Source organism: Psammomys obesus, unplaced genomic scaffold (assembly GCF_907164565.1).
Source record: "Psammomys obesus unplaced genomic scaffold, mPsaObe1.curated_primary_1811, whole genome shotgun sequence".
Lineage (NCBI taxonomy): Eukaryota > Metazoa > Chordata > Mammalia > Rodentia > Muridae > Psammomys > Psammomys obesus.
Window position 1 is genome coordinate 2,649,175 of NW_026591643.1, and position 22,325 is coordinate 2,671,499.

The following is a 22,325-nucleotide window of genomic DNA, read 5'->3' on the forward strand; positions in this document are numbered from 1 at the left end:
CACACACACACACACACACACACACACACACACACACACACACACACGTTCTAATCCTTTACTCTTGAGTTATCTTGTCCTCCACAGAATAAACACAGCAGCTTAGCTATACTCCCCTTCCCTTGAAAATTTCCCCAAAAAGTGTAGCACCCTCTGGTGTCCTCTGCCAACTGTGGGTTTATCAACAGTCTTTTATCATAAGTTAGTCCCAATCACAAGTCTCCATCATTATGTCTCCATCATTATACAATTAGAAATATACTAATAAGATAGGAGTATAAACTCAGAAAAATAAAAACAAACAAGTTGGTTTTCAATGCTTAGAACAGGGCTTTCCCAGCTTCTGACATTGCAATGCGACATCACCTTCAACATGTCAGGCCACATTCATAGCTACATGTGGTCAGTTGGACCACATGTAAGTTGGATACCTACTATAAAATTAGTACGGTTTAAATAAAAAACATGAGAGGATGGGGTAAAAATTCTACACTTAGAGAACTTTGTACTATTTTGTGGTTTGTTTCTCTATTTAACAGAGAAAAACCAGAAATTCCAGCTGATGATGTGAGATGTGAGAAGTCAGTGAAAACAACTTGGTTTTTTACTCAGTAACTGGTAAATAAATGTACATTTCTTTATCTTGTGTTAAACTCTTTTGCATGTGATGCTCTCTTTCTTAAGGAATTCCCTACTTTAACCTTCTCTAGCTATCAAGCAAGAAATTCTTTTGGTTAAGCTATCCAGACTGTTTTGTTTTAAAGATTTATTTTATTTTTATCCTGTTTATTTTGTGTCGAGTGTTTTATCTGCATGTGTATCTATGTACCACATGGGTGCTTGGTGCCCTTGGGTGCCCTGGGACAGGAGTTACAGTGAAGTAACAGCTGGGAAGCAAACACATCAGGTCCTCTGGAAGAGCAGCAAGTGAATGTGCTTAAATGTTAAGCTAACTCTCTAGCTCCCAGTATAGTATCCCTAATAAAATACTGGATTTAGAATAATTCTCACTATTAATATTCAGACTACATAAGGAATTGCTTTGTCACACAGAAAATCTGTGTTCTTGCTAAGTGACTTCTGGTTTCAGCACTTCTACAAATGTGTGTTCCAGTGCTTACGTTGGGTTTCTGGGTTCCTGGGCCATGCTTTGCCCAGGCTCTCAAAGGCACCCAGCAGAGACTCCACTTGCAGCTCTCTTTCCTTCTCATTTTCATCTTCAGCTTTGCTGGTCCGGACTCCCATGCTTTCAGGTGAGTTCTAGGATATATCAAAGAAAATGAAACAAATTTCTAGTATTCCTTTCTTCAAAAATTAGTTATACTATTAAACAGACTGTAGAACAGGAGATATGACCAAGAACTAAATGCCGAGTTCTCTTCCGGGAATTATTCTGTTTGTATTAAAATTATACATTTCTAATAAATTTGAGAAATTTGTAGATGAAAGTTGAAAAATAAAGTATGTAATAGTATTCTGAATATAACTTAAGAAGAACTGTATTTGGATCAAGAGAATTAAAGACAGAAAAAACTTGGCAATGTTTCAAACACAAACTATTGAAAAACTGGAAAAGAGTCCAGAAGTCTCCAAAACCCACAGAAATACCTACGACAGCCTTATTACTGAAAGAAAACAATTATATGAAGTAGGAACAACACAAGATATTTAAAATATGTCATGCTTTAAAAATAAGTAGGTCAGGCTAGGCAGAGTGCCACACGCCTTTAATGCCAGCACTTAGGAGACAGAGGCAGGCGGACACTGAGCTATGTGGTGAGTTCCCGACAGGTAGCACTACATAATAAAAAGAGCCCGTCTCAGGAAACAAAACAAACAAAACAACAAAACCCAACCAAATGGACCAACAATATCCTTCTTTCCTTGTGATGCCCACTTTATTAAAAAATGAGTACACTGGTTTCCAAATTAAGTCAGTCATTTTTTTTTCCAAGCAAAAATTTCCCTAGGACAATGCAGACGTGAACTATACAACAGACAGTATTCCTTGTCTTCATAGGAAATGACTACTTGGCATGTGCACACACTAGCCAGGTAAAGTTTATTATGGCAGAAGTTTACTGCACAGGTACTCTCTTCCTTCTCCCACTGACGGAAAAAGGATGTCCACATGAAAAATTACCTTTCCTAGCCCCATCTGCTAACAATTGGGCTATGATTAAGTGATGGCCAGTGGAACACGAATCAACGGTATTACTATGCTGTTTCTGTTTCCAGAACTTTTCTTGAGAGAAATTATGTGCTCGCTATGACCCTAACTTCATCTTCTCTGTCATCTGCCTGGGACCCATAGACTATTAGGATAATGTATAAGAAATAGATCCCTGAAGACTTTATGAGGCTTTCAACTATCAAGTAAGAGACAAGCTCTTATTTGAGGCCACAATCTTTTGGGATTTTTCTGCTACTTTACAGCTAAACTTGTCCTACTGAAATCACACAGCCAGGACAGAAGAAAACCTATGCAGCCATTACCTTCTTGATGAGGGGTATTACAATGTCGGAAAACTCCTGGAATCTGTCTTCTTTGGTGGCTTTCAAAACATCAGCTGCACAGCTGATTGCTACAATCTTATATTTGAGATTCTCTTTGCAACATTCCTTCATTACAGCCTGAAGAATTTCATTTATAGTGGGTTGATTGGGTACAGACTTTTCCAACTCTGAACTATAGGATTCACACAAAAACATCAGAATAGTTAAGAAAAGCTACAGCTTTAAGCTTCATTTAAAAAAAAAAAATGGTATGCTCATTCAAAGAACATTTACCTGCAAGCTGTCACCACACAGGCAATGGCTTTCAGTAATTCTTCCTGATAAGTTAAAGATGAAGAAATGCTATTAAATCCCCATGTCACATTCTCTACACAATGATTATAATCACCCTATGAGAATTTTATAACCATGACACATCTAACATTTGTCTTCCCTTCAATGCACTCATGCACATTACTGAGATTCACCCAAACCATGAGCCTCGAATTTATAAAGGCCCAAGAACTGGTAACCAACATCACAGGCAATTCAGTATTATGTCCACACAAAACTGTGGTGGTCACTAGTGACCGTTACGAGTACATATTGCCCCAATCTCATATTCCCCATGGAATGCTCACTATACATATTTTTCTATAGCCCTGTGTAAAAAGTTTCCAACTGTCAAGCCCCAGAAATGGGCATATTTGATATCAGGACTAGCAGTTTATTGTATTCAGCTTCACATATGTACAATTCTGGCTCTACTGAAGGTCAGTGCACATGGAATGGTGACCTGGTTTAAAAGGTAACTTGTAAAGCTGAATATGTAAAATATACCAAGCTCCAGTATTACTATGCTTTATTCAAGAACATGACACATAATTTGATGTAAAAGGTCATAATCAGGCAAAGACCTCTACTAGCTAGGAATCCTAGCTGCAAGAATAGTCCAAAGTCAAATAAATTCGATTGCTATTCTACAGTCAGATGCAGCCCCAATTCTTTAGCGTGAGTTTTACCTTTCCTGCCCATGTTCTTCCAGCCAGGCCTTGCACCAATGCGCTCAGTATCATTCCCAGATAAGGAGGCACAAGAGAGCTCGTTTGTTTTGCAATTGACGCCATAGCAACTGCACCCTGGGCTTTCATTTTCCAAGACTGTGATTGCAAAGCCTTTTGGGTAATAGTAATCAACTCCTGTAGGTACAATCGAATACCTCCAAAGGAGCCTACATTCAAAAAGAAAGAAAAGGTAAAACACCTCTTAAGTGACAAGAAAAATAAAAGATCATTTTAAAATGTGAGTCAGCAAACGCCATTCATCTAAAGCAATGACTGTTAATTGACAGAACACACCACCTGCTAATGGGACAGACAATAAGACAATAAGTTTGGCTTCTTTTTGTAACAGGAATTCATGAACTTGGACATACCGCCAGGTTAAAAACACAGCTCTACAATAATACTCTAAGGCCACATAAAATCACAACTACATTCAACTAATCTAAGTAAAGTTCTACTTTGCTTAGACACAGTTTATATTCTCTCACACAGATAATAAGTTCTGAGTGGCACTTTGTAAACTTAGAAATGTGCTCTAAATGTGACACAGGTTGTTCAAGTCCCTGAGAGAGTTATGAATAACAACATGAGTCAAGTTCCAGCTATGTTCTTTGAAAACACATTTACTAACCAGGTACATTTTCCTGCCACACTTCAGTCCACAAATTACACTCTTCTTTTTCAGATTTCTCCTCATCAGCAATTTCATGCATGCCTAGAAACGCCAAGGGCAGAACTTCTTTGGCATGATTCTTCAATACATCAGGGCTGTATCTTCCAATTGCATGAATAGTCAGAGCACAAGAGGTCTTATAGACAGGTTCTCAAGAGAAAAAGAAACCAAAATTTGGTTAGCATTTAACTATTTTTCAGGGTAAGTGCTCTAAATAAACCAATTTAAAATGTTTCTACCAAAACAGCATACAGTTTATTTGGTTACTATATAAATTTAAAATTATATAAAAAAGAAAAAGTTACCTTCTTTCTCCATGTACCAGCCACTGAGCTTCTGTAGCAATTTTTCAGTGCTGCTATCCCGAGAGGTCTGAAAAACAAACAATCCTAGTCATCTCCTTATAATTACCACAGTTGTACTAACTGAATAAAAAATTCAACTCACTCGAACTAAATGGCCCATGGCGAATGCACAGGATTTCTGAATTACGCTGTTCCGATCTGTCAGACCACTAAGCAAAGCACTCATAAGTTTACCTAAGAAATAACAAAACACCCAATTGTGTCATTGCCCAAACATTACGTTGTATTCCCAGAACTAAAATCCCATCACCCTGAAATAAGCAGGTTTAAGACACAGTATTTTAGATCTTTTAACATTGTTTGTACTATCTTTCTTTCTCTCATTTGATTTAAAAATAAAAAAATAACTTCTGTCCAGAATATTGTGAAAATGGACAAAAATAAGAACTACAAATAAAAACACTACTTAGGAGCCTATATAAAAAAAGAACTCATGTTAAGTTAGCTATAAACAGTAAAAAAAAAAAAAGGAAAGTAAAACTCTGCAGAATGAAAGGTACCTTTACATCCTTATGCCATTGACAAACTTGTGAAGCAATAAAAGTCTGCTAACAAAATGACTGATTCAGAGGTTTGAGTGAAGGCAAAGCACACACACATGTCCAAATAATTTTTCTTTTAAAACTTTGAAATAGCCAGGTGGTGTGGGCCCTTAATCCTAGCACTTGGGAGGCATAGGCAAGTGGATCTCTGTGATTTCGAGGCCACCCTGGTCTATAGAGTTCCAAAACAGCCAAGGCTACACAGAGAAACCTTGTCTTGAAAAACCAAAAACAAACAAACAAACAAAACAAAACAAAAAGTCTAAAATAAATATAGCCATGAAAAAGTACCCCCAAAGATATGAAAAACTCACCTGAGTAAGGTGTTAGGTCCTGGGGACATTGAGTAGTTAAAGACACAATGACACTGGCACAGCCTCCCTTTAAGGTCACAAAAACAAAGGTCAAAATTTGATGTCACAATGTTCTTTCAAACTACTTTCTTTAGGCACCAAGAATTTAAAGCTAAGACACATAAAGTCTAAAAGCCCCTCTGGGAGTCAATATAGAAAAAGGAAAACATTAGCAATTGGTTATACAATTGTTTTAGAAGAACTTAAGAAACTGTAAATAGGAAAAATATAGAAAAAATATAAAATTAAAAAAAAAAAGATATTCTTCTACCCAAGCACCTACTGACTTTCACATAAAAACATCTAATCACAAAACTGTCATTCCTTAACAGGTGACTGAGCTTCTCCACTAACTGGTAATAACAGAAAATCCAAGTGCACTTACATGGTAACCAGAAACAATTCTACTAAACCCAGCAAGACAAGCAGAGCTTGATAGCATATGGGCATGACATCATACAAACATGATGCCTATAATCCCTGCACTAGGAAATACAGGTATAAGGATCAAAGGTCAATGTCATCCTCAACTGTATAGGAAGTCTGAGACTAAAGGTAGGCTATCCTAGACCTTGTCTCAAAGAAATAAGTAATAAATAAATGAATACTTTAAATCAGTTACACATTAAAAATCACTCATGTAACCACAGAAACAAAAATATTTTACATGCATTATGTTTTACAGAAACATTAAAACTTTTAAACACGACACTCATTTTTTTATTTAAAAAAATTACCAAAAGTACATACTTCCTCTTATAAAAATCCACTTCTATGAGGACCTGGGATCACATCAGCATCCACATAAAAATCTGGGCTCACAATCTGTAAACCTAAGGCACTGTGGGGCAGGGACAGCTAGATTCCTAGCGCTTGACGAAACCAGACTAGGCAATCAGTGAGCCCTGCTTCAGGGAGACTGTCTCAAAAGATAATGTGGAAAGCAATAGTGGAAGGCATGCAAAAAGTAAAAATAAAATAAAGATTCCTCTGACCTCCACATGTACGTACATACATAAACACACACAGACACACACACACACACATTATTGGGTGTGGTAGCACATGCCTACAATATGTCTCCCGATAGTAGGAGGCTGAGACAGGATGACTACCCTGAGTTTGGGGCCGGTCTATGCTCTATAGTGAGTTGAAGGCCAGCTTTGGCTGCATGACAACTTGTCTTTAAACACACACTCACAAACACACAAACAAACACATGCAAATTCTTACCTTAGTTCCAAGACCCACACCACTTCTGATCAGTTCACATAACCTAGGAACTAGCTCACCCAGCACCGAAACATCAAGATATTGCAGGCACTTTGAGAAAGAATAAATATAAAGATAAGCCTGAGAAAATAGGTCAGTACCATATCTTCATTTTAAAACTACCTATGTTGAATATGTACCCACTAGATTTAACAGAAGTTGAAATGTCCCTGGTTTGATTTTGCTCTGGTTGAATTAAACTACCACAGTTCTACAAACATAAATTCACTCGCTAATGGTTCAACATTAAACAGAATAAAACAAAATAAGGAAAAAGATTTACTAACAGAGGAAATAAACGATTATCCCTCTCTCTTAATCTTCCTCTATCAAACTTTATCTAATGTAAAATGCCTAGATTAAAATTGACCTTCCAGAGTAGGTCTAGCCTACTAGATCCCAAGTGAGTTAGTTTCTTAGGTGACTTCACCATAGCTTGTAATACTTTTTAAAACACAAGCACACACTTTATTTATAAATACTCCAATGTTTGCTAAATACTCCTATCACTTGCCCCAATAATACAACTCAGACCTAAGATTCTTAAACTGAATATTGGTGGCAGTCCCCAGTAGACACTAAAACCTAACCATTGGCCCGATTGTGATCTCCTTAGCAAACAATTTTTGGTAGCTTGCAAATTCTTAATAATCACTACAGGAAATGCCCAAAAGGTGACTCTGCCAAACCACAAACCACCACACGCTCTTCACTACCTATGTTTCTGACAGCTAAAGCACATCAGTATTATTCATCACCTACCTTCTGTGCTGCTTATTTCATTAAAATACACACCTTCGGGGCCTTTTCTAAAGAAATTTCTCAAGCAGAATCAGGCAAAAAGTAATAATAATAATAATAATAATAATAATAATAATAATAATAAAAGACATAACACATCTCTGAACCCTTTTAAAATAAGTAGATCAAAGATAGAGATATTACATTATAGATAGATCTATTAATACGTTGTTTCCCATGTAACACAAATTTGGACTAATTCTTCTATTCAGAAAATTTACTTCTATTAGTAATTAAGAAAAATGCTTATAAATATGTACAATTTTTATGTCAGTTAAAAACTTAAAAAATTTGAACAACACCATTGCAATTGTTGCTTCATAGAACTTTCCCAATCCTCCCCCCTTCAGGTTGTCTCATGTCACACAAGCAGGAAAGTTTTGGATAACTGCACTTAAGGAGAACAAAGGAGCTTTTCAGCTGTACTTGGAAACTCACCATGCTGATGGTCTCCATCATGGGAGAGGACTTGGCGGCACTGAGTCGAGCACTATCCATTGCAGCCTGAGGAGCAGCAAAAATACAAGTCGCCAGTTATGAATTAGCCACACAAACTCCAGCTAAAGGGTCTTGTGTTCAAATGAAAGGCTTTTAAATAAATAATGAAATCAGATGAAAGTCTAATTCTGGTTTCTTCTGACCTCACTTGACCATTTAACTGTAAAATTAACATCTCCTTAAAGGTCAGAAATTCAGACAACAGTTAGAAACAAACAAAATATGAGGGCTGGTGGTGAAGCTCACTAGTATACTATATGCTCAGCATGAACAAGGCCCTGGGGTCAATCTCTCATACTACAAAAATTAGGTAAGGATTCATTTACTAACAAACACACTATGGCTCTAAGCAAGTCAATCAGCCTTCCTGAATCTCAGTTTCTCAATCCATTTAAAAAGAAAATACACTGAATTTCTACAAAAATGTTTAAAAAGTTGTCTAAGGAAAAAAAAAAAAACAGTGTATGTGTGTGTATGAGTATAATCCATTTAATTCTTTAACTTTAAAATGTGGATTCATATATATACAATGACATTTTGACCAAAATTAGCCTAGGAGAAAGGTTATTACTACTGAGAGAGAAAAGTAAGGCATGCAAAAGTGATTTGCTGAGGCTTCCAAAGCATATATAATTTATGTCTCTTAATCCCTAATACAAGTAAAGCATTTATAGATGGTGGTAAATCTACTACTGAAAGAGGAAAGAATGAGTAGTAAAGAAACAACAGTATGAAGAGGTAAACAAAACAATTAATTTATTAGAGTAGATTATGAAAATTAATAATCAAATGGTGAAATGAGAGAAAACATTGAAGTTATATATTATATAGGCCTAATAGTCCTATGAATAAAAAACATGAATAAAAAAAAATCAAGAAAAGACCAGGCATAGAACAGAAACAATTCACTGAAGTATATAAATGGCTAAAAGGATTTAGGAATTAACAGTTTTGTCTTTGGATTTTTTTAAGTAAACGTAGGTATGTGCAACTGATCGTGCATCCCACAAAGGCAGAGTCACAGGGAGCTATGAAATGCCTAGTGGGATGCTAAGACTTCGGCAAGAGTAGCTAACTGCTATGGTATCTCTAGTTTGGAATTAGCTCAGTGGGTACAATGCTTCAAGCACAAGGTCTGGGTTTCAGGGGATGGAAAGAAGATGAATGGGCTGGTGCTAAGAGTATACAAAGATAATGGACAATGTAAAAGAAATGTTACTCAATTATTCAATTATATTCAATTCAATGCAATGCAACTATATTCAATTTTTCAATGTTATCAAAGATATAGAGAAAAGGGGGACTTATAACCTTTAATGTTATAAAACCTTCCTACAAAAATGTAGTCATCTGACTTTAGTATAAATGAACTTAAAAGAATGAAATGAAACATATATAATCATTATGCCCCATTAAATTTAGAAAGCAGTTACAGGAACAATAATCGAAATCTGGTTTTGTTTTTAAATTGAATATTTGGGGGCTTTGTAGTGTATGACTCGGAAGGAGTTTCTTAAAGCCCCAAGACACTGTTTGTAGTGGAGACCTCTAGGGGATTACTTTCTACCCTTCCAGGCTGATTTAATTTCTCTTCAATAAGTATGTTATAGACAACATTTAAAAATAATTCAAAGACAAAGCAGAGCAATTTTAGACCAAAGTCTAGGTATATAAATCTTAAGAGATTTTTGTAGATGGTTAGGTATAGGCCCCTTAAAAATAAAAAAGTAATTTTTAGACTGTTAAAATTTTAATAAGGGGCTGGAGAGATGGCTCAGTGGTTGAAGAGCACTGTCTGCTCTTCCAAAGGACGCAGGTTCAATTCCCAGCACCCACATGGAAGTTCAGAACTGTCTGTAACCCCAATCCCAAGGGATCTGACACCTTCACGGTAATAAAATTAAATAAAAAAATTAAAAATTATCTAAATAAGTTGTTGATTTTTATTTGATCAACAAAAGTATATACAAGCTGGACAGGCCATCCCCCTTTAAAAAAAATCTAAAATACAAACAAAGAAAACTCACTCCATGTAGTGTTTAAGAGTGAAAGCCTTATCAGTCATGAGTTTGTCTATGGACACTGGATGGATCTTAATAGTGGCCACACCTCATCAATACTTAACCAATGTCCTGCTATCAACTCACCTTTTCTTGTTCTGTAGCCCGGAGACTCAAATAATTTAGAACTTGAGGCTCCAGCACACTTAAAGACTCTAGTAATGCTGGGATGAGTTTGGGTGCATGTGGTTTCAACATGGCTCCTGCACTTTTGCTGATCTTCACAAGGGTGTTAATGCTAGACACACAGAAAACATCACCTGAGTCCTTTTACCAAAAAGAAGAAGCCCTACAATCTAATCATTAGTTGCATTCAGGTATATACTCATATTGCTCAAAGCCTAGTCCTGGCAACTGGGAGGGGGGTTTCTGGTTATGACTGAATTCAGGGTCTCTCATCTCTTGGCATTAAAAGAATTATAGATATTTTTAAGCAAATACATATAAAACGTACAGAGGCTCTTTAAAAAAATGATAGTTTATAGGAATTCAAATTCAGAGTTCAGAGTCTATCCATTACCATCTTAAAACTGTTTTTGATTTGTTTTCTTTTGTTTGGTTAGTTCTTTGTTGTTTGAGACAGGGTTTCACTATGTACAGCACTGGGTGACCTGGAACCTGTTACGTAGGCCAGGATAGTCTTGAACTCAAGAGATCTGATGGCTTCTACCTCCCAAATGCTTGATTCTTGAAACTTTTTAGCAGTCCCACCCTTTCTCTTTTTCTCTAACTTGACTGCATTTAACATATCCCCTGTACATATATATAGGCTAAACCAAGTAAAGGTTCAATTATTTTAAAAATATGGCTTATGCCATAAACGCCAACATTGTGATGTGTGAGGCTGGAGGACCACTAAGTTGAGGACAGCTTGGGCTGCTATATAGCAAATATGGGGCTAGAATGAGCTACATGGGTAGACTCTGCCTCCAAAACACACAAGGCTCTTTCATAAGCAATGCTGTCTGCACCCTATCCCACAACATCAGGAGGAACATCCTGTGGTGTCATCTTAACCTATTAGCATAAGAACTGGGCTCAGGTTTGGACTGCCTGAACCATCCTGAAGTTTCACATTTGCCTTTGAGCTAGTAGATTCAGAAGGCACTAACAATCACAATATAGATTAGTTTACAATATAATCACAATATAGATTAGAGGACAGCTGGTTATACCAACAAGCAAGCTCCTCAAGACCTGTGGCATAACAGATCAATGTGCTTGCTAAGGAAAGGGGCCAATGACAGTAAAATAATATGGAGCCCAAAATGTTAGCTGAAATCAAGGTCCCCATTAAACATGACTATAAAAAGACTATGACTCACATCTTTTCATAAATGCTTAAGTTACCTCAGTGGATTTTCCTCAGTCCATTTTTCGTAGTTTTAGGAAGCTGACATTCAAGAAAACATATTTTCTACAGACTGGCTAGGAACTAAATAATCCCAGTACATTCACTTCAACCAAACCACACCTGAGGGCTCGGACTTCCGTCACAGGACTCATCATTCCTTTGTCCAGAAGGCAGGGCAGGAGGACAGCAATGGTTCTCTGGCCAGCTGCTCCTTTGGCAGGGTCACACATTTTCACACAAACCTCACATACAAAGAGCAGGGGCGTTAGTGAGGCTGGCCTCTCAACTACTAAAGCATTTCTCTGACAAAGTGTTTTTTTTTATGTCACTATCAGGAATAAAAAATGAGTGAGTCCACTTTCTATGCCACTATGGGGGTTGGAAGAGCTAGAGAAATGACCTGTACTGAGTCATTTCTATAGAGGTCTGCCATATCTAAACAAATCTGGTAACATTTTATTCTCTAATTTTTTACTTTCTGATTTGTGAGAAACAAAGACGCTGACGGCGTGATGAAAAAGCACATTGTAAAGTGCTTTGTATAAAATCATCCTCAGCAGAACAGGTGGCAGGAAAATATTCTGGTGAAGAACACAAACCTAGATATGAGAGGCACCAGAATTTAAAACATGCACACCAGAAGACGGAATCAGATTCCATTACACATGGTTGTGAGCCATGGTATGGTTGCTGGGAATTGGACTTTTGGAAGAGTAACCAGTGCTTGCTCTTAACTACTGAGTCATCTCTTCAGCCTTAATCTTGGAACTTTGTTTTCCGAAACAGGTTTCTCTGTGTAGCCTTGGCTATCCTGGACTCGCTTTGTAGACCAGGCTGGCCTAAAACTCACAGCAATCCACCTGCCTCTTAAAACATACCTTTACTACTCATTAATATGTTTGATGACAAGGCTTACGCAATCAGAATGTAAATTATAAAATCAAGTCCAAGTGGCAGACTATTTAGTTTCAAAAAGCTTGCCAAGGTCATAAATTTGGAAATGATATTAAAAGAAAGACATATATGGTTGCATTTAAGTAAGTAATATCTTCTTCAGGGTCAAAGGAAAGGCATACACCTCATGTAGAGGCCTGCAAAAGCTCATTATTTAAGGAAACCAAAAGCATATGTTGTTCAAGATACACTAAGCATAGTGTCACGGGACCCACTTTCTTATCCACTGTTAAGAGCAGTAAATACACAAGAAGCCATTTACAAGGCAACATTATCTCATATGGCCAAAAACCAAAAACCAACAAAACCCCCACTGTTCAGTCCACAGTGAGGCCTTCCCAACTCTCACCGTGAGGTGAGCATTCTCACCTTGCTCAGAGTTCTCAGAGCGAGTTCTGCTGCTTTCCGCACAGACTCCTAAAAGTAAGAAGAGTCTGGCATTATACATACTAGATAGCATTCATTCTTCTCAAGTCTTTGTCTAATTAACTGCCTTAGATCCTGACACAAAACAGTAAACCATAGTTTTCAATAACAGATTTAAATATATGTTGCTCCATTAGGCTCTTTGCCCACTAAGGAACATCTATATCTGATGTATTTTTAACCATATAAAAATATATCCACAAACTTCCAACAGCCCAAAAATTCAATGTTTTATAAATATATAAGAATCTCTGTGCAGATTCTAAAAGAATTAAATTTTTCTAATGAATAAGATATCTTTGTTTTTAATTGCTGAGTTGTATTCCATTGTGTAAATGTACCACAATTTCTGTATCCATTTCTCAGTTGAGGGATATCTGGGTTGTATCCAGATTCTGGCTAGTATGAACAAAAGCTGCTACAAACATGGTTGAGCAAATATCCTTGTTGTATAATTGAGCATATTTGGATATACGCTGAGGAAAGGTATAGCTGGATCTTGAGGTGGCACCATTCCTAATTGTCTGAGAAAAGTGCCAGATTGATTTCCAAAGTGGCTGTAGAAGTTTACATTCCCACCAGCAGTGGAGGAGGGTTCCCCTTTCTCCACATCCTCTCTAGCATGTGTTGTCACTTGAGTTTTTGATCTTAGCTATTCTGAACGGTTTAAGGTGAAATCTCAGGGTCATTTTGATTTGCATTTCCGTAATGACTAAGGATGTTGAACATGTTTTTAAGTGTTTCTCTGCCTCAGCATTTAAAAACAAGGAAATCATGAAATTTGCAGGCAAATGGTGGGAACTAGAAAAGATCATCCTGAGTGAGGTAACCCAGAAGCAGAAAGACACACAGGGTATATACTCACTTATAAGTGGATATTAGACATATAATATAGGATAAACATACTAAAATCTGTACACCTAAAGAAGCTAAGCAAGAAGGGGGACCCTGGATAATATGATCAATCCTCACCCAGAAAGGGAAACGGAATGGACATTGGAAGAAGGAGGAGGAAACAGAATAGAACAGGAGCCTACCACAGAGGGCCTCTGAAAGACTCTACCCAGCAGGGAATTGAAGCAGATGCTGAGACTCATAGCCAAACTTTGGGCAGAGTGCAGGGAATCTTACGAAAGAACAGGGAGATAAAAGAACTGGAGGGGACAGGAGCTCCACAAGGAGAGCAACAGAACTGGGCACAGAAGTCTTTTCTGAGACTGATACTCTAAGCAAGGACCATTCATGGAGACAACCCAGAACCCCTACAGCTCAGTATCCAAGTGGGTTTCCTAGTAAGGGGAACAGGATCTGTCTCTGACATGAACTCAGTGGCTGGCTTTTTTATCACCTCCCTCTGAGCGGGGAGCAGCCTCACCAGGCCACAGAGGAAGACAATGTAGCCAGTCCTGATGAGACCTGATAGGCTAGGGTCAGAGGGGCAGTAGGACTTCCCCTACCAATGGACTTGGGGAGGGGGAATGGGAGGAGAAGAAGGAGGAAGGGTAGGATTGGAAGGGCATGAGGGAGGGGGCTACAGCTGAGATACAAAGTGAATAAATTCTAATTAATAAAAATTTAATTAAAAATAAAGCAACGAGAAAGACAAGCCTAGTGATCTAATTTTAAGGATGCCAAAACAGTTTAAAACGTAGGTAAGTCCAGCTTTAGATCCTTTAGTTTATATCCAACTTTAGTTGGATCTTTTTGTAGATTAATTCATTTATTTACTTTATATGCCAAAAGGAAGTTCCCCTTCCTCCTCATCTCCCAGTCCTTCCTCTCACATCCCCTCCTTCCTACTATGGTCCCCTCCCTTTCTTCTCAGAGAGTCAGTTCAGTTTAGACCTAAAGATATCAAACTTTTAACTTTTCCTATATATCAAAGTTGAAATATACAAATAAAACTAGTTTCCTAAAATTGTTTATATAGAAAAATTAGAAATACATACATTTAAAAATCTGTAGCATATTTTAATAATTCCAGTTTAAATTAGTCTATATATAAATTTAGATTTATTTCTATAATACCTTAATATCATCTTGTACTCTAAAAAGTGTTTCCCACATTTCTGGAAGGTTGTCAATGATGTCATCTAAAGGTCTTCCTCTCAATAAGTCATTCAAAGCTAAACAGCTGAAAATAAAAATTTGACTTCAAATATATGTTTAATCAAGTCCAATACTTTACTATAGTCATATTCAAAAATAATATAGACTCCATCTGTATTTCTAGTCCTAACCTCTCACCCTAAGACAATCATACTTATTCTAGGATTAGCTCAAATATATCACATATGATACAAATCACGAAGTGACAATTCCTCCAACTACAGTTCAATCCCTGTGAATGCTACCAACACATCACTTTTAACTTACCTACGGTGCTCTCCTTGTCTGGCGTATCGCCAAGCACATGACATGCACTCTATGTGTTCCAACTGCATACGTACATAAATTCTACACTTTGAAGCCATGAAATTGTACAGCCTGATGTCTACCAATTTAACACATGAGCCACAGATTTGTTAATTTCATACTTATATAAACCAAATTAGGCAAACTGAGTAGTTTAAATGGTTAAAGAACTAACTCAACTAAAAATATGATGCTTATTGGTGGGTTTAACTTAATTGTTAAAAAAAAAAAACAAACAAACACCTTTGACATTTGAAAGGGAATTTTACAGCTCTATCTGTCTAATCTAACTTTTCCAAGTCGTACCTCGATTCTCGAACTCGCCACATGTTGCTGGTAAGGTTTTTAATCAAATCTTGAAGAATTTCCTTCAAATACTTATCCACCTAATGAAAGCAAAAAGATAAAATGAGAAATGTAAAAATCAAAAAATCAAATTATTTACCTCCTAACAACATTGATCATTTTTCTTTGCTGAAGTGTCCTTAAGCCCCTCAGCCTACAAATCTCACATCACTGTGTAATGGCTCTAACATGTAAAGACAGATGCTTCTTTTTTCATGAAGAGAATGAAATCTGATCACTAGCTTTACATGGACAAAGCCCGCTATGACTCATCTTTCTACCTAGAGATTCTGTTGAGTCTCAGCTCTGTTCCTCAGCATACATACACTGCCTCTACAATCCTCTTCCTTGTCCAAATTTGTATTGACAATTCTGGAATTTGGCTTCTTAAAAAAAAACAAAAACAAAAACAAACAAACAAAAAAAACCCCAAAAAAACCAGACCAGAAATGTTACAAAAATGTGCTCTTGTTTTAATCCCAGATGTGGTGGTGCGGGGCTGCTTTGGACGGCCTGCAGCAGCTGACAACAATTGGCCTCGTGCTCTAGTAGAGGCAGGGTTTTGTCAGCTCCAGACAGTTTCTGCAATTGTGGGATGACAGGAATTCTGGGAACTTCTCAGAGAGCATACAAATGCTAGAGCCCTGATAGGTGGGGATTGGTGGCTGCTGGTCCTTCAGGGAGGTTGGTTGTGGCTTGTTAGTAGTCATGCTCAGAAAAGAAACAAAAGGAAAGAAATTAGATTCAGCTCCCCCTCCCCCATGCTTCCTTCTCTCATATCTAGTGATAGGAGGTAAAACCAGAGTGGACAAAAGAAGAACCCACAAAATAATAAAAGTCCAACTATAAAGCTTCCTTGAGTAACTTCTCAGAGAACTTTGGCCTCCTGACTCTCTTCCATGTTCCCACAGCACCTTCTTAACGCAAATCATACCAGATTCATTATTGCGCTATTACACTGGAGACCTCAGTGGCAAGACGGTGTCTCACTCTTCTCTGTACCTTACAGTGTTTAGTGCAAAAATAAATACGATAGTGGTTCAGAAGGTAAGGAAGCTTGATAGAAGCTTTAGTGCCAACAAACTGAAACAGACTCAGTTGTAACAGTAAACTGCAAGCTGAAAGTCGTTGTGACCCTGTAACCTAAGCTATGCAGGAGGCCGAGGCAAGCCCAACAGTTCAGGATCCAGCCTGAAACAGATCAAGACCTTGGATCAAAATAAGTATTTTTAAAGAAAAATATTATCATTGGTAGAGCACTTTCCTAGCATGTTTAAGAGCCTGGGTTCAAACTCTAGTATTGGGGGTAAAATGTGAATTAAAAATCCACTTAAGAATTTCAACCAAAAAAAAAAAAAAAAAAAGAATTTCAACCAAAATCCAAATAGCAATTTTAAAAAATCACTTTTGCTGCTATGTAGCTAATTAAACACAGGGCAAAGAGAAAAAATACATGAGATGATCTACTCATCAGGAATAACCAGGGATAGAAGTATATTCAAGGAAATCTTGATAAAAGCAAAATCAACAGAAACTGCTGCTAAATTCAATGTGGGATTGAGGGCATTAAAAGACACAGACAAAAAAGATGACACCAAGTTTCCTAGCTTGGACAAACAATAGTGAGAACAAAGAAGGAAAGGTTATCTTTTTACTTTTGTTTTTAGCTCTTTACTGGACAGTTACATTTATGGTATATGTAAATAACGTCAGGTGAAGACATCACGCAGGCAATTAGATCTGTAAGTATGGATGGAGTACATGTCCTACTGGGCCGTTACACAACTGAGAACCATTACAATAAACAGAATGTTTACATGCCTAAATATCAGTAAAAAGAAAGCTACGACGACAATTGTATTCAGAGGCAGTTCCTGAGAAACCTCCATATTTGAAAGGAGGATTGAATGTAATCAACAGCCAGATGATAGAACCAAGAAGAAAAATAACATATGGCAATTGACTACTTCTTTTGTTTATCTTTTCCAACTAAAACAAGTCTTTAAGCATAGATTTGTGAATGATGGCATCAATGATCCCTGTTAACAAGTAATATTCCATTCATGTGAATATACTGTCATTCTTTTAACTACATATCCACCCAGGGAACATTCAGACTGCTTTCATTTTTGAGACCTGTAACATCAGCATCACTGAAAGAAAAAAGCAAACAAGCAATGAAAGCAAGTAAATATACCAAGGTGGGGAGGGGTTGGTTTAAGTCCTGTGTGGTACCACAGGAAAGCTACAGTGTTTTCCTAACACACAGGTACTTGCCGTTGATTTATCAGTGACCAATGCATTCCAAATACTTGTCATAGCCTGTCGAATTCCAAGGTTGGGGTCAAACTGGTAACGATAAAGTCGAGGAACTAGCTGAGGCAAAAAAGGAGCCAGTTGTTCTCCAGCTCTGGTAGCAATTACATTAAAACCAAAAGCAGCACCCTAAAAAAAATAATAAAAAGTAACTTATACATGATTGCCCTGCCATAAAAAATGTTAGCACATTAAATACAAAAAGGCTACAAAAGACTCTTTCTCAATTTTGTCTCTGAATAGAATATTACTTAGTATTCCAACTTTAGCAATAATTATGGCTAATGTGGTAATCTGGCTCTTAAACAGAGACTTCAAAGTCAACTATATATCAACTGGCACTACATGGCTAATGTACCAAGCCTGGTTTTGGAGAAAGTAAAAAATAAAAACTCAGTGAGAGCTGGTGGTATATAGTTTAGTACTAAAGCACTTGCCACGTATGCCTAAGGCCCTAACTTTGTTCTCCGGAAAAAATTTAAGAAAGAAAAGAAACAAAATAGCAACTTACCTTCCTGGAGTTCCACATTGCATGATGATTTGCCAGATTCATAAATTTATATACCAGATCTGGCTGACTAAGATCACTTGCCAGAGAGCAAAGCTCCTTGTAAGTAGAAAGGCCCTGGCTTAGAAACAAACAAAAAGAGAGAGAAATACATCGTAAAATATTTTTCTAGCTATCTTGATGTGAATTTCACCATCAATATTACAGCGGCTCTTTTAAATTGTATTTCCCTCAGCTGTTAATACTATAACCATCACTGGGGAGAATGAAAACTAGGTTGAGAAGAATATAAAAAGTCATATACCTCAATTACCAGTAACTCCTAAGTCTTTCTGCTGGTAAATACCTGTTGCAATTTGACTATGAAATACCTCCCATAAGCTCAAATGTTTGAGTATTTGGTTCCCAGCTTGCAGTGCTGTTTTGGAAGGTTGTAGGATCTTTACAAGGTGGATCACTGTTACGTAGAGGAAGGAGACTACAGAGGGTAACCTCTGAGATGTTATAGTCTAGTTCCAATCCCTGTTCAACCCTTTCTATCCTGCTGAGAAGTGAGAAGGCAGAACCCCAACTAAACACTGCTGCAGCCATGTAGCTACCACCATCCCTTCCCTCCCTGACGGACCCTACAGCTCCCTCCTGTGAACCAGAACAAAACCGCCATCCTAAGTCACTTTCTAGGAAGCATTTGGTAATAATAAACACAATACCTAAAATGTGCCTGCATTTCCCCATAGAGGTAAAACTCTCTGAACCTCTGAAGACAATGAAATAACTCATCATGTTGCACACATCTCTCATAAGCATGAGTCATTTGAAAATCTCTCTGTGTTAAATTTCTTCTAGGTAAATTATATTTGGTTGAGTATCACTGTGAAAAATTAGCAAATTTTAATTCATAAAAGAAGCCACCTTACAGTGATTTATACCTCTGTAATCATACCAGAGGATTCAATTGAGCCAACTAGTTCAGGGACAACAAAGACAATATAATGAGACCTCATCCCCTGGAAAAAAACAAACAAAAACCAAGAGGAAGAAAAAACAAAGAGAGAGAAGCTCAGAAAGAATCTAGAAAAACAAGCAAATAAAAAGAACTTCCAATGTGAAAACCGTGACCCATAAAACAGCACAGGACAGATAAACCACCTGCAGTGCTCTCTTGTTCCAAATGTCCAAATGCAGACAGAGCAAGTGGCATAGGGCATAGTTTACTGACAACGCATAAAGGAAAAATAACAATATAACCACACTGAAATAATAAAAGAGGTACAGAACCAAAATTGATTTGAAATACTGGAACATTAATCTAAGACAAGAAGTTTTCCCAGAAAAAAAAAAAAAAAATAGACGAATGTAGTACTACGCTGCTTGCGAGGTCTCTACTCAGGACACAGCTAACTGGGAGCAGATAGTTCTGAATTTAGTGTAGGTCTCTGAGAACTAAACCTAAGTCTTTGAAGTCATGGCCTCCCACAAAGCAGCCTATCACAAATGATTAATCACTGAGAAGGCATTAAGGGCCTAGGAAGTGATACTAAAGGGCCAGGCTCTGTGGCTCAAAGCAGGACAGCTCTGAAGGGCCATGTGATCCTAGCTTGAAGCTCAAGAATCCAGTGTCCAGTGTCCAGTGAAGTTATAACTTCAACTCTTCCTCTTCAGCCAGCTGTCTACTTGCTCACTGCTTCCAAACACAATAGTAAGGGTATTCTCCAATACACTTCCAGCATACAAATCTCTTATCTCAGAGTCTGTTGCGAAGAAAACCCAAGGAGGTTTTCTTCCATACCATTTTTATTTATCCATCAACAAAGAACATTCCTGCTCTCCCCTAGGTTATCAATAGATTTAGATTTAGCATACTTACCCATCAGGTGTTTTGCCAAGGCCTCCCCCTTGAAATACCACTGTCTCTCCAGAAACTTCATGTTTAACTCTAAAACGAATCAACAAGAATTTAAATTAGCTTCACATTTTCCATTCCAACAATAAGCAAATGGATACAATCCTTCTGCAAACTGATAAAAATCTGTGTCTAGGGTTGAAAGATATAAACTATTCTTTTCTACCAGACTGCAAATTTTCTAAAATCAAATATAAACAAAACAAATTTACAGATATTAGAGATCTGTATATAAAGTTACAGCCAGTGCGTCATACATTAGAAACTCCCCTTCTCTCAAGGAGGCAACAGAAAGCAACAAGCAATTACAAACCAATCTCCCTCCATGTGCTCATCAGAGATCAGACTATGACTGATGTTCACGCTTCTTCACATCACACCTCAGCGTTTTCTGCCAAAGGTATTACAATGTTTTCTAATCTGATGCTTTCATTGTCCTGGGACCATTCAAGTTTGAAATTTTCTAAAGTAAGCAGTATACACTGTGATAATTAAACTGTAACAATCACTGATATACAATGGCTCAGTAAGAAAATAGAAGGTGGAACTGTTCCATTTCCATATGATATTCTCAATTTCCTATGTTTTCATAGCTGAACTTTAAAATTCACTATACCTTTTGCCAGTCATAAGTGTTTCTACAAGTGTAGACACCAATTCCTGTTGATCTTGTTCACTGCCCAGCTCATAAACCAACCCCAACCCCTTTGACGCAACATCTTGGCTAAGTTCTACAAAAAAGATAAACAAAATTATATTATTCTAAAAGAAATTATGTTATTCTCCTGGCCAATTCTTTTCTTTCAAGTAATTACCTTTACTCTAAAGTTATATAAAAGTAAAGATATAAAACAGAAACATTCCATTTTCCTAAATCATTAATGAGGATGAGAATTATGATAAAAAACTAAAAAAAATGCCAATAAACTACAGTGTCAGTATAAAAACCACAGTATCAGAATATCAACATATACTGTTTATATTAGAGATTAAATACTCTCCTAGGATTTTTAGAGACCCATATCAAATTTTAGAAAAATAAAGACAAGTTTACATGTTTTAAATAAGACTTTTTTAAAGCTATTATTTAAATTTCTAACATACTGAGGAGAAATAATAGGAAGTAGAAAAAAATTAACACTAATGTTAAGGCCTCTGATTCATATTAAGGTCCCTGACTCATTTTAAACATGTAAAGTTGTAGAAAATGTTCTAATTTATATGTAAGAAAAAAATTTCAATTTCTTATACTTTAAAACTTTAGGGGGGGGGGAGATAGTACTGTGGTAGTCAATCTTGGCTTTCAGCTTAATACAAGTACCTTTAATACTAAAAAAATTAATTTTTAATTTTATTGCATTTCTGGGGTAAAGACAGAGTCTTATTACATAACTCTGGCTGGCCTGGAACTCATGATTTTCCTGCCTCTTACTTCCCACATGCTGGGATTAAAGTCACATGGCTTAAAAGTTTTTCTGCTATAATTCATTAACTCTTTTCAAAAGTTTAAAATACAAGTTAAATGAGCTGGCAATTCAAATATTTACCAACAACTTACCATCATTTTCTGACAGAACTGAAACAAATGCACTCTGAATTTCTTTAAGATGAGACTGAAAGAAAAAAGGCATTAAAGCACTGAAATCCTACCTCGTAGGAAAATGAGAACCTCACTGTTAAGACACATTGCAGCCAGAGAGTCTTAGGACCAAGACAGTCATGAAGCTTTCCATGCACTAGTCTTTACAGATGTCCATATTACTTGAAGTTGTACCCCTCCCAGGTAGTCTAAGCACTCAATCTAACCTTTGTCCAAACATGAGTCGCCCCATTCTTAGCCCTTCAGACTTTCTATCTTCACATGGAGATCACCTCACCATCCTTCACTGCTTCACATGGTAATTATTTCAAAACTTCTGCTAGTTTTTAATGATTCTAGCCTTCAGTACCCTTTCTTCCTACTTTTACCTCATAAGTACT

General features: G+C 37.0%; 1 protein-coding gene across 4 annotated transcripts in view; it reads right to left on the reverse strand.

Annotated features, from left to right (window-relative positions):
* Positions 1 to 22,325, reverse strand: part of Ecpas (Ecm29 proteasome adaptor and scaffold) — a 117,170-nt gene that overhangs the window by 8,030 nt on the left and 86,815 nt on the right. For all 4 annotated transcript variants that reach the window (XM_055611747.1, XM_055611748.1, XM_055611744.1 and 1 more), the window contains 20 exons: positions 21,904 to 21,958; positions 20,962 to 21,076; positions 20,310 to 20,378; positions 18,446 to 18,563; positions 17,896 to 18,063; positions 15,580 to 15,659; positions 14,887 to 14,992; positions 12,802 to 12,849; positions 11,599 to 11,720; positions 10,212 to 10,362; positions 8,005 to 8,070; positions 6,727 to 6,816; positions 5,455 to 5,521; positions 4,681 to 4,772; positions 4,539 to 4,605; positions 4,192 to 4,383; positions 3,519 to 3,727; positions 2,791 to 2,834; positions 2,497 to 2,689; positions 1,122 to 1,260 (listed from right to left, as the gene is read on the reverse strand). In XM_055611747.1, coding sequence (XP_055467722.1) covers positions 1,122 to 1,260; positions 2,497 to 2,689; positions 2,791 to 2,834; positions 3,519 to 3,727; positions 4,192 to 4,383; positions 4,539 to 4,605; positions 4,681 to 4,772; positions 5,455 to 5,521; positions 6,727 to 6,816; positions 8,005 to 8,070; positions 10,212 to 10,362; positions 11,599 to 11,720; positions 12,802 to 12,849; positions 14,887 to 14,992; positions 15,580 to 15,659; positions 17,896 to 18,063; positions 18,446 to 18,563; positions 20,310 to 20,378; positions 20,962 to 21,076; positions 21,904 to 21,958 — 2,191 coding nt within the window. The remainder of the gene's footprint in view (positions 1 to 1,121; positions 1,261 to 2,496; positions 2,690 to 2,790; positions 2,835 to 3,518; positions 3,728 to 4,191; positions 4,384 to 4,538; positions 4,606 to 4,680; positions 4,773 to 5,454; positions 5,522 to 6,726; positions 6,817 to 8,004; positions 8,071 to 10,211; positions 10,363 to 11,598; positions 11,721 to 12,801; positions 12,850 to 14,886; positions 14,993 to 15,579; positions 15,660 to 17,895; positions 18,064 to 18,445; positions 18,564 to 20,309; positions 20,379 to 20,961; positions 21,077 to 21,903; positions 21,959 to 22,325) is intronic.